The following is a 13182-nucleotide window of genomic DNA, read 5'->3' on the forward strand; positions in this document are numbered from 1 at the left end:
CACTTTTCCTCCCACTGGCTTCAATTGATCTATCTATCTATTACCTTCCTGATCTTAATCTATATTTCTTTCTCTTCACACTTCTCTCTCTCATATATAAAGCCTAGGTCACAACCAGACGTACGATTTTTTAGCAGTGCGATTTTTGGCGTTTCCCAAATCGCTGCGTTTTTTTTGTTCATGGAGAAAGACGCACGTTGGCCGTAAGGGCCTCTGCATGCTCTTGCGACAAGGCTTTCGCAGATAGCTTTTCGCAGACAGTTGTAATTTATCGTTGAGCGGAGAGTAATAGGCGTGCGCGATGTTATTCACCGCCACAACGCAAGGGGGCGCGAAGTCGCGAAATCGCTAGGAGTAGTTGGTGGGTGTGGTTAGTGGAGTGTTTATCCTCCGGTTACTTATAATGACTAGAACTGGAGTTGTATAGATGTACGTACTTCCTCACTTCCTCGATCAACCGCTCTTCGTGCTGCTCCATCTTCGCTCGTGTTTTTAAAAATGGCGGTCGTGAAAACAAACCAAACCGGGAAAGTAGGGAAGCGGAAGTGCGTGTACAGCGGATGTAGAGTGGACCAATCAGAGCCCTCTTGTCTGCGACGCTGTCTGCGAGGCTTCTGCAGTGGTCACAATTTTTGGGAGGTGCGCGCAGAGTGTCTGCAAAGGGGGGGGGGCTACGCAGACGCCATCTGCGGCGCCATCTGCGAGGACTGCATTGTCAGCATAAATTGGCCTTAAGTTTGTCTTGCAACCTGAAAAAAACGTAAGCGCCCGTAGAGTTTGTTTGACATGACAAAGAACCTCTGCAGCCAGTCTACGGCTCGAAAATCAGCACGTCACACGCGCACCCTCCGTGCGTTTCTTGCGTTTTTTGCACGTAGACCGGCCGTAGGAGCACGTACGGCCGGTTGTGACCGAGGCTTAAAATAAGCGTAGCGAGGTGCAAAAAGCGGGGTCCTGGTGGCATCTAGAGCTGATTTTTACCAGTTCATGTTTAGGAAAAGGCTATATTTTACTTATAATTTTACTGAATTCCCACCCTAAAAACAGGAAAAAAAAAAAGTCAATACACTATCCACTTAGATCTCACAAGCAGTGTCCTGTTCCAAAGGGGAACACAGTTTATTTCACATTAAACAAAGTGAATGGTGATGCAACATGGCACGAGTTGTTCAAAGTACTGATCACTATTAAATATTAACTACGATTAAATTTTATCAATAGTGCGGAAATCGAGACGACTGCAGTCAGTACAGTCTCTCTGAAACTAATAAAAATGTATTTTATACCAGTAGATTGCGTTACATTCAAAAGCTGAAACATGCAGCAATCACAGATCCATATAATTTACCTACATATTTATTTATTCTGCACCCTTCGCTCTCTCTCTCTCTCTCTCTCTCTCTCTGTGTTTGTGTATGTGCCTGTGCATGTTAAATGCAGAGGAGGAATTTCGCTGCGCTTGAGTTCACATTAGACAAAAATAAAGAAATGCTGCTTGCTCTTAATTTACCCACAAATGGATTTATTCTACTTGAAAAGTGTACGGCAAACCAGCTACCGGATTTGGGACACTGATACCCCTTTTCCACCAAATCAGTTCCAGGGCTGGTTCGGGGCCAGTGCTGGTGCTGGTTCACAACTCGTTCAACTTGCGAGCCAGCTGAGAACCAGCTTGCTTTTCCATAGCTCGCGGTGCTAAGGGAAGACACATCATTACGTCGCTGTATACGTCAGTTACGTCGTTGTATACATCATTACGTCGCTGTATACGTCAGTTACGTTGTTGTATACGTCATTACGTCGCTGTATACGTCAGTTACGGCGCTATGTTTGCATAAACCTTGGCGTGAATATCGAAGCAAAAACAACACAGAAGAAGCAGCAGCAACAACAATAATAATAATAATGGATGACTTCACATTTGTACAGCTGCTGCTTCTCGTCGCTTAAAAATGGCGATCTTTCGCGGTCTTGTTATTGTTGTTGGTCTTAACAACTCCCCCCCGCTGACGTAAGCGGTTCTTTCCTCTGGCCCAGCAGAGAGTTGGTGCTAGCCTGGAACCGGTTTTTCTGGCCCCAGAGCCAGTTCTTTGTCAGTGGAAACAGAAAACCCGGTTCCAAACTAAGCACTGGCCCCGAACCAGCCCTGGAACTGCTTTGGTGGAAAAGGGGTGTGTGACATCCTGAGCTATTTCATATTTGGGACTTCCAAACACACCGGACATGCTAAAGGCAAACAAAAGTATAGATGCCTACTAAAAGGCAGGTTTTGTGCCGGAATGTTATGGGAAATGCCCGATAAAGAATATCACCTTATTATGCCAAAAGGTAAGCTCAAATGTGGACTTAGAACAGTCATAAACAAGCCAGAGCCTAGAGCTCCTGTATTTTATGGCGTTTAGCCGAGTCTACATTATCGTTAGATGACAAACATGCTGCTAGTTGAGCCAAGCATTAGGTCTAATAAAATATAGCCCACATCCAGATATCCACGGTTGCGATGATGTCACGTAAAAGTGACCACGATGCCGTGACCTTTCCGTTCTATTCACTTTTGCTTTGTTTGTTAAACGGCATAATCTAACAGATTTGCCAAGACAATCAGGAAAAATTCAAGTAGGAGCCCTGCGTCCCGGGACGCATTAAAATCCTGAACATGCGGTTTTTGTCATTTTTGTATGTAAAAACACAATTTCTGCGTTAACGCGATCCCTGGTAGGCCTGAATTGTAAGTGTCGCGGCAGCGGTTTGATGGGTGGCAGCATGTCACTAAGCATTCTAAGCATGGGTGGCGGCATGTCATCTAAGCATTCACCATCCATTCACCACTCGGAGATAAACTTCATATCTTCATCCAACCATGTAATATCATATATACATTTATACTGCTGTGTTATGGCAGTTATTGACATGGCTGAAATAATCCTGAGTAATTTAAAAATTAGGATTTTTTCATACATGTCAACCTTTGGTCAATCAAACCTGTATAACCAACCTCCAAAATCCGTATTTCCCTTATAAAATCCGTATAAGATGCAAATTAAAATAATTTACCTAAAATTTGAATGATAATTAACAATGATATATCCCAGTTACTTTTTATTCAATATTAATAACAATAAACCTTCAGAATGAATACAAAGCTCCAATGTTTGACAAAAACACAAAGTGTTATCAGCGTAGTTATGAAGGAAATACTTCGTTGTTTGGAGACAGGTTTCACCGAGCGGCTGTTATGCGCGAGACTTCATATTAGCCACAAAGTCAGGAAAATCTGTTCGTAAAATTAAGTTATAATGACCAAATACAATGAAAAGTATTTTTCCAGTCTCACCTGTGAAAGGTAATCCCATGTGATCTCGTTTGGACGGTAAACCTGTTGGTACAGTTAAACGCACCACATGAATGAGGCATCTTTATTCTCGGCTACTGTCTAGACGCTATACCAGAGACGGTTGAAGAATCTGGCAGCGAGGATGACGTATGATTCTACGCAGAAGGCGGCGTCTATGTTTATATGTCTATGACTTCACGGTTGGCGGGATTCTCGCAATGCGGTGTGCGCATGATCAAAAGTGGAACGAAGTCTCGCTACCACAAGATAACGCGCGATTTCATAAGACTCTTTACTGGCTGTCTGTGGTGTACAGTACGTTTGTAAATGTTATGCGCTCTTTTATCATCGTGGGAATTGATTATAGCTCTAAATAAATATTGAAGTTTTTTTAAAGAATCCGTATAACTTTATTTATACGCCCGTATACTACATTTATTGAATCAAATCCGTATAAAATACGGACATTCCATATAGGTTGACAAGTATGTTTTTTTTTTTTTCCCTGAATTTTTTTCAACCGATTTGTGGTAGATTTGCGCTGAGGTCATGTCAAAAGAAGAAAGTACAGCAAGCTCCTCTGTAACCGTGCGTCTTTTTGCATTCTGAAATACAATAACTGAGTTTGTACGATATGCGAAGTGATTGCTCCTGAACAGTCCACACATTTTTAATCATTTTTTGAGATGCATTCAGATTCTGTTGCTTTCTTTTGGGGGAAAAAACAAACAAACAAACAAACAAACAAACAAAAAACTCATTTGGCTTATCAAATTTCAGGACAGTTTTCCACTTCACCTCAGTCCTTTGTAAAAGAGCTCGGGCCCAGAGAAGGCAGCGGTATTTCTGTAGATTGTTTATATACGGTTAATTCTTTGCATGGTAAAATTTTAACTTTCGTTTGTAGACACAGTGACGGACCGTGTTCAAAGACGATAGTATTCGGTAGTGTTCCTGAGCCCATGCAGCGAGTTCCACTACAGAGTTGCGTCTCTTTTTAACGCAGTGTCCCCTGAGGGCCCGAAGATCACAGACGTCCAATCTTGGTTTTCAGCCTTGTCCCATGCATACAGAGAGTTCTCTGGATTTTCTGAATCTTTTAATGACCGGGATGTGCTCGAGAATTTATGGAGTGGTTCAGATCTCCTGTCATCAGTATAAGATCTCGGTGAAAAATTAACGCAACTCTGCATGGAAACAATTTGTGACGTTGCATAAAGCTGTTGAAACAATGCCACAGCAGTTATGCACCGTAACTAAAGCTAAGGCCAAAAAAAAAAAAAGTGTGTTTCCAGTAACCCGACCGATCGAGAATTTCCGTGTCGAAATTGCCGACTGTAAAGTTTTTATTACAAATTTCCCTCGATATTTTAGTGTAAGTGGCGTTAGTTTGTCATAATTTTTTGTTTCAACGCATTCAAGTTGTGAAAGAAATGATAAAAAGTAAAATGTTTCGCCACTTCTATCAGCCCTCCTGCATAAACATGGAAGCGCACTTGTATACTGAAGGAGGAAGGGAAAACTGAGCCGAGCCGCCATTTTGAATCCTCATTCAAGGCTGTAATGCAAATTGCTTCCTCTTCAGTATACAAGTGCACTTCCATGGCAGGGAAAAACACTACATTTTGCCACCTATGTAGTCCCCTATTTATACAAATAGGAGTCATTCAGGATTCAGCCATGTTTTTGCTCGGTGTTTTTGCTCGACCCAAGTTCTACAGTAGGCTAGGCGAGGCCGTCTGCTTTTAATGGAAGTAGCCTAGCCTAGGACGTTATTTCTTGATAAGGTGTTTTCACGTTATTACATGAAAATATCATGAAATAACGTGATAATTTCGTATCATGAAATTACGTGATGTTATGTTATTACATGATAAATATATTGTAAAAATGTGATAACTTTGTTAACAATATCTTTTCACGTAATTACTTGATTCTAAGCCATTTTTTTTTTGAGTGTGGCAGCAATACGCTTCCGTAGATCATAACTCGAACTCTCGCGATATTTTTTTTTTTATTCGTTTAAAGATTTAAAACACTTTTATTTTATTATGATGTGTGGTATAAAGGATTCTGTGCCAAAATACTATTTTGTAAGATGTTTACTTGTGTTAATTTTTTCGAACAAAATAAAAAAAATTAAGAAAAAAAACCTTTTTCCAATTACCGACCTTATTTTAGTATTTCATGTTACCGGAAACACACTTTTTTTTTTTTTTGGCCTAAAGGCAGTTCAAAGAAATATTAGTGTGGAACCCCCCCACCCCCGACAGCATATTTTCCAAAAAAAAAAAAAACAACGTAACGTTTCTCGGTTTCAGCATTTGATATATTGTTCTTGTACTATTTTCAATGAGAGATGGGATTTCCATGATTTGAAAATCATTGCATTCTGTTTTTATTCCCATGAACACCGCATCCTGACTTTTTTGGAATCGGGGTTGTATTTTTGGATGCTCTAAATTTTGGATTTCAAAATGGTTTCTTTTTGATAATAGAGCTTCGCCGTGTCTGAAATCATTCACCACTCACTATATAGTGGACTATATGGCGAGGTCGCCATTTTGTAGTGCTGTCCAAATGTATAGTGAGAATTATTACACCCTATATAGGTGACTCATAGTATCCCGCAATGCATCGTGAAAAGTACTGCACAACCGATGGTCACTAACCATCTTACGATGCAGTCGCGCTGATTTCATAAGGACCGTTAAGTATTTTAGATTGAGCATAGCGGTAGTTTTTCCTTATGACAATGGGCACGAGACAAATTTATAAGTTGTGGTGCAAAAATGGCAATAATATTGTAGTGTGTTGGGGTAAATGGACGGAGGAAGAAACACATTGTAAACGACCGTTCAAGTACAATTAAAAATAGCAAGGGAATAGAAAATAAGCTAAAATAGAATAAGAGATAAAATACAAGAATAAAAGTTCCTGTGCAGAGCGAGGAATTAATCAAAAGCCTCAAATTTGATTGAATAAAAGGCAGCGGCGAAGAAGAAAGTATTCAGCCTTGATTTAAAAGAACTGAAAGATGCAGGGACTTTGTACTGATTAATGTAGGAAATACGCTCAGTATACTATGGACTTATCACAGAAATACATGCATGGATTTATTATTTTGAAAACCCACCAGCCGACTGATCTGGCATGTTTTAATCATGCGACAGTAATGACGTAAATAACGGCGCTGCGGACGAGTGTCCGAAAGCTGCTTTTTTTTCCCCTTTTTTTCCATTTTATGAATGAGCTCACTATAGGCTATAGTCCTCTATACAGTAATTCCCTACAGTGGGGCAAAAAAGTATTTAGTCAGGCACCAATTGTGCAAATTCTCCCACTTAAAAAGATGAGAGAGGCCTGTAATCTTCATCATAGGTACACTTCAACTATGAGGGACAGAATGGGGGGAAAGAATCCAGGAAATCACATTGTAGGATTTTTAATGAATTAATTGGTAAATTCCTCGGTAAAATAAGTATTTGGACACCTACAAACAAGCAAGATTTCTGGCTCTCACAGACCTGTAACTTCTTCTTTAAGAAGCTCCTCTGTCCTCCACTCGTTACCTGTATTAATGGCACCTGTTTGAACTCGTTATCAGTATAAAAGACACCTGTCCACAACCTCAAACAGTCACACTCCAAACTCCACTATGGCCAAGACCAAAGAGCTGTCAAAAGACACCAGAAACAAAATTGTAGACCTGCACCAGGCTGGGAAGACTGAATCTGCAATATGTAAGCAGCTTGGTGTGAAGAAATCAACTGTGGGAGCAATTATTAGAAAATGGAAGACATACAAGACCACTGATAATCTCCCTCGATCTGGGGCTCCACGCAAGATCTCACCCCGTGGGGTCAAAATGATCACAAGAACGGTGAGCAAAAATCCCAGAACCACATGGGGGGACCTAGTGAATGACCTGCAGAGAGCTGGGACCAAAGTAACAAAGGCTACCATCAGTAACACACTACGCCGCCAGGGACTCAAATCCTGCAGTGCCAGACGTGTCCCCCTGCTTAAGTCAGTACATGTCCAGGCCCGTCTGAAGTTTGCTAGAGAGCATTTGGATGATCCAGAAGAGGATTGGGAGAATGTCATATGGTCAGATGAAATCAAAATAGAACTTTTTGGTAAAAACTCAACTTGTCGTGTTTGGAGGAGAAAGAATGCTGAGTTGCATCCAAAGAACACCATACCTACTGTGAAGCATGGGGGTGGAAACATGCTTTGGGGCTGTTTTTCTGCAAAGGGACCAGGACGACTGATCCGTGTAAAGGAAAGAATGAATGGGGCCATGTATCGTGAGATTTTGAGTGAAAACCTCCTTCCATCAACAAGGGCATTGAAGATGAAACGTGGCTGGGTCTTTCAGCATGACAATGATCCCAAACACACCGCCCGGGCAACGAAGGAGTGGCTTCGTAAGAAGCATTTCAAGGTCCTGGAGTGGCCTAGCCAGTCTCCAGATCTCAACCCCATAGAAAATCTTTGGAGGGAGTTGAAAGTCCGTGTTGCCCAGCGACAGCCCCAAAACATCACTGCTCTAGAGGAGATCTGCATGGAGGAATGGGCCAAAATACCAGCAACAGTGTGTGAAAACCTTGTGAAGACTTACAGAAAACGTTTGACCTCTGTCATTGCCAATAAAGGGTATATAACAAAGTATTGAGATGAACTTTTGTTATTGACCAAATACTTATTTTCCACCATAATTTGCAAATAAATTCTTTAAAAAATCAGACACTGTGATTTTCTGGATTTTTTTTCTCATTCTGTCTCTCATAGTTGAAGTGTACCTATGATGAAAATTACAGGCCTCTCTCATCTTTTTAAGTGGGAGAACTTGCACAATTGGTGACTGACTAAATACTTTTTTGCCCCACTGTATATAGGGAGTAGTGAACGAGTGAGCGTTTTCAGACACGGCCCTCGTGCCATGTTGATTTTTAAATGTTTAATTATGCTGTGTTGAAATTCACTGGAAGCTCCAGCTTATATAACAGTAACTTACTCATTTTACAAACACTTTTTGGTCCAAAAAATGATGAAAATTAACTTCTCTTAACAGCTACGCATAAAGTGAGAGTTGTTCACTATTTTCCCTGATTATTACTCTGTGTGCATTTATTCTACAGCCACCAGACACAAACGACATGTTGGGACCATCCAAAAATGGCTGAGTTGTACCAATCCTTAGGTGAGTAGGTTGTTATTATTATTTGCATAGATTCGAAACACAAATTGTTGGAAGCAATATAAAACAGTTCAAAACGCGGTGCATCATAATACATATGTAAAAGAGAACTAGGACATAATGTATGAGTGCTTGTTCCCTTTTGTTTGAGGATAAGCAAGGTATCTGATTTTCGAGACACAAACCTAAGAACTGGCCACGTGGTGAATTGATATTCCACACTCGAGACACATAGGGGGCAGTATATCAGTAGAAGGCTGTGGTGTCCACCTCCAACATAAGAAACGAGGAAATGCACAGTTCCTGCATTTCGTTCTCCCCAAAACGACCACCACTCTGATAGAATTATCACTCACTGATTATAGCGTACAGCTGTTTTTTAGTTGATGCACTGCTGGGTTTGTTCAATCTAACGTTATAGTTATCAGTTATTTAAAAAAAAAAAAGGCCAACTACTAACTAACAGCAAGGCAAGAATGTGCAAAAGTCAACCCAACTACAGAAACCCTGATAGCTGGTCAAGATAACACTGCTATTTTATCTTCACTATTTACTCTTCGCTTGTGCTATCAGCCTGTAGTGTACATTTGTAGCTTGCTTAGCTCAGTTTTTAGGAAGAGAAACAGTCACAGCAACTCGTGCATTAGTAGCGCATGACACCGCTACGGCTCTCCACATGGCAGGTGTGAACCCTTTCAGAGATTTCTAGATTTCTGCATAAATATGACCTAAAACATCAGAATTTCATGCAAGTCCAAAAAATAAATACAGAGAACCCATTTAAACAAATGAGACAGAAATGTAATATTTGGTCATGTACAGTGGCTTGTAAAAGTATTCATCCCCCTTGGCGTTTGTCCTGTTTTGTCGCATTACAAGCTGGAATTAAAATGGATTTTTGCAGGGTTAGCACCGTTTGATTTACACAACATGCCGACCACTTTAAAGGTGAAAATTGTTTTTTTTTTTATTTTTATTGTGACACAAACAATAATTAAGATGAAAAAACAGAAATCTGGAGTGTGCATAGGTATGAAACCCCTAAATAAGAGCTGGTCCAACCATTTAACTTCATAAGTCACATAATTAGTTGATTACCTGTGTGTGTAATCAAAGTGTCACATGATCGGTCACATGATGTCTGTATAAATCAACCTGTTCTGGAAGGACCCTGACTCTGCAACACTACTAAGCAAGCAACATGAGAACCAAGGAGCCTCCAAACAGGTCAGAGACAAAGTTGTGGAGAAGTATAGATCAGGGTTGGGTTATAAAAAATATCCCAAACTTTGAATATCCCAGGGAGCACCATTAAATCCATTATAGCAAAATGGAAAGAACATGGCACCACTACAAACCTGACAAGAGAAGGCTTCCCACCAAAACTCACAGACCGGGCAAGGAGGGCATTAATCAGAGATGCAACAAAGACACCAAAGGTAACACTGAAGGAGCTGCAGAGATCCACAGCAGAGATGAGAGTATCTGTCCAGAGGACCACTTTAAGCCATACACTCCACAGAGTGGGGCTTTATGGAAGAGTGGCCAGAGAAAAATAAAAAGCACTGCTTAAAGGAAAAAAAAAGAAAACACGTTTGGAGTTTGCCCGACAGCATGTGGCAGACTCCCCAAAAACATGGAAGAAGATTCTCTGGTCAGATGAGACTAAAATTGATCTTTTTGGCCATCATGGGAAATGCCATGTGTGGCGCAAACCCAACACCCTGAGAACATAATTCCTACAGTGAAGCATGGTGGTGGCAGCATCATGCTGTGGGGATGTTTTTCATCTGCAGGGACAGGAAAGCTGGTCAGGACTGAAGGAAAGATGGATGGCACTAAATACAGGGCAATTCTGGAGGAAAACCTGTTTGAGTCAGCCAGAGGTTTGAGACTGGGATGAAGGTTCACGTTCCAGCAGGACAATGACCCTAAACATACTGCTAAAGCTACACTGGAGTGGTTTAAAGAGAGACATTTAAATGTCTTGGAATGGCCTCATCAAAGCCCAGACCTCAATCCAATTGAGAATCTGTGGCATAACTTGAAGATTGCTGTACACCAACGCAACCCATCTAACTTGAAGGAGTTGGAGCAGTTTTGCCTTGAGGAATGGGCAAAAATCCCAGTGGCTAGATGTGTTAAGCTAATGGAGACATAACGCAAGAGACTTGCAGCTGTAATTGTAGCAAAAGGTGGCTCTATAAAGTATTGACTTTGGTTGGGTGAATATCTATGCACACTCCAGATTTGTTTTTTCATCTTCATTATTGTTTGTGTCACAATAAAACAACAATGTGCACGTTTACATGTTGTGTAAATCAAATGGTGCCAACCCCCCAAAAATCCATTTTAATTCCAGTTTGTAATGTGACAAAACAGGACAAATAACAAGGGGGATGAATACTTTTGCAAGACGCTGTATTTATTGAGGAAAATTATCCAATATTACATATTTGTGAGTGGCCTCATATAGAAGTATGAAGTATGTGAACCTCTAGGATTAGCATTGAATTTGAAGGTGAAATTAAAGTCGGGTGTTTTCAATCAGCGGGATGACGATCAGGTGTGAGGTTTTAATTAAAGGACCGAGATCTATCAAAGTCTGAGCTTCACAGCATATTTGTGGAAGTGCATCACTGCACAAAGAAAGATTTCGAGGATCTCCTAAAAAAAAGTGATACTCATCAGACTGGAAAGTGTTGGAAAAAAAAGTGATACTCATCAGACTGAAAGTGTCCAAAACATTCCCTGGTTTGGATTTCACCAATCCACAGTCGATTAGATGGAGGAAATTCAAGATCAGTCAACCAAGATCATGCCAAGAGCAAGGTGTGATGATCCAAAAGGTCACAACGGAACCCAGGGCGATTTCTAAGCCTTTCTCACATTGGTTAAATGTTAATGTTCATGAGTCTGGCATCAGGAGGGCACTGAACAACTATGGTGTGCATGGCAGGGTTCTCCAAAGAACTCCAAGAACATTGCTGCCAAACTATAGTTTGCTAAAGATCACATGGAGAAGCCAGAAGGCTATTGGACAACATTTGTGGATGGATGAGACTGAAATAGATCTTTTAGGTTTAAATGAGAAGTGTTGTGTTTGGAAAAAAGAATACCCTGCATTTCAGGATAAGAACCTTATCCCATCTGTGAAACATGGATAGCTGGGCTAGAACAGCTTGCCATCATGGATGGAGCAATGAATTCTGAATTGTTCCAGTAAATTCTAATGGAAAATGTCAGGACATCTGTCCATGAACTGAATCTAAAGAGAAAGTGGCTCACGCAGCGAGACAACAACCCTAATAGGGTAGTCACACTGGAGGCGGAATGAGCCGGAATGCCGTCAGAATGAAAATTCTTCGTATGTTCCGGGATATTCCAAGTGCGTTCTAAAAATTCTGAGTGCATTCCAAACATTCGGGCCCATTCTTGTGGCCGGCCCGAATGTTTTGCTCATGCTCAAAACATTCGAGGTGCATTCGAAGAGGAGAAATATCAAACGGCATTCGAAGTGTATTCTAACTGCATTCTAAATATTTTTACGGCATTCCAACAGCATTCGAAACATTCTGATCACGTTCGAGAGAAAAATCTAAATGGCAAGCCACTTCAAATCCTGCCAGAATGTCCCGAATGTGCCTCGAATGAGACGGAATGTTGTCGGAATGAAAATTCTTTGTATATTCTGGGATATTCGAAGTACATTCTAAATATTCGAGCTGCATTCTCTTTGAATTCTTAGACATTCGAAATATATTCGACGGCTATTCCGGGAGCATTCTGACTGCATTTGAGGTGAATTCGTACAGCATTCGAGGCACCTTCCGACCAGACTTCGGGTGGTATTCGGGCAGCAATCGAACCGCACTCGTACAGCATTCGAAGTGCATTCTTAATATTCTTACAGCATTCTAGGTATTCCTACTGTGTTCCAACTACATTTGAACTGCATTCGAAAGCTAATACACCCGGAATGTGCAAGAATCATTTGAGGCGGGTTTGAAGCGCATTCTAAGTATTCGAATGGCATTCTTACAAAGCTGTAAGAATGTTGGTCAGTTTGAAATTCCCGCCCAAATGTGGCACGAATTTTGAACAATTTTTCATTCTGGCTGGTTCTGCTTGATTCCTGCTAATTCCGAATAAGTGTGACGGGGCCTTAAGCACACAAGACATTCTTCCAAAGAATGGTTAAAGAAGAGTAAAATGAATGTTTTGGAATAGCCAAGTCAAAGTTCTGACCTTAATCTATAAGAAATGTGCAAGCAGTTCATGTGAGGAAACCCAGCATCCCAGAGTTGAACCTGTTCTGTACAGAGGAACGGGCTAAAATTCCACCAAGCTGATGTGCAGGACTGATCAACAGTTATTGGAAATATTTAGTTGTACTTGGGGCGGCACGGTGGTGTAGTGGTTAGCACTGTCACCTCACAGCAAGAAGGTCCTGGGTTTGAGCCCAATGGCCGACGAAGGCCTTTCTGTGTGGAGTTTGCATGTTCTCCCCATGTCTCTGTGGGTTTTCTCCGGGTGCTCTGGTTCCCTCCACAGTCCAAAGACATGCAGGTTAGGCTAATTGGTGGCTCTAAATTGACCGTAGGTGTGAATGTGAGTGTGAACGGTTGTGTGTCTCTATGTGTCA

The 13182-nt window shown here is 41.1% G+C and overlaps 1 protein-coding gene across 4 annotated transcripts in view; it reads left to right on the forward strand.

Annotated features, from left to right (window-relative positions):
- Positions 1-13182, forward strand: part of dmd (dystrophin) — a 509910-nt gene that overhangs the window by 347103 nt on the left and 149625 nt on the right. For all 4 annotated transcript variants that reach the window (XM_060898614.1, XM_060898611.1, XM_060898612.1 and 1 more), the window contains one exon: positions 8479-8540. In XM_060898614.1, coding sequence (XP_060754597.1) covers positions 8479-8540 — 62 coding nt within the window. The remainder of the gene's footprint in view (positions 1-8478; positions 8541-13182) is intronic.

The sequence above is a fragment of the Neoarius graeffei genome, chromosome 18 (assembly GCF_027579695.1).
Source record: "Neoarius graeffei isolate fNeoGra1 chromosome 18, fNeoGra1.pri, whole genome shotgun sequence".
Lineage (NCBI taxonomy): Eukaryota > Metazoa > Chordata > Actinopteri > Siluriformes > Ariidae > Neoarius > Neoarius graeffei.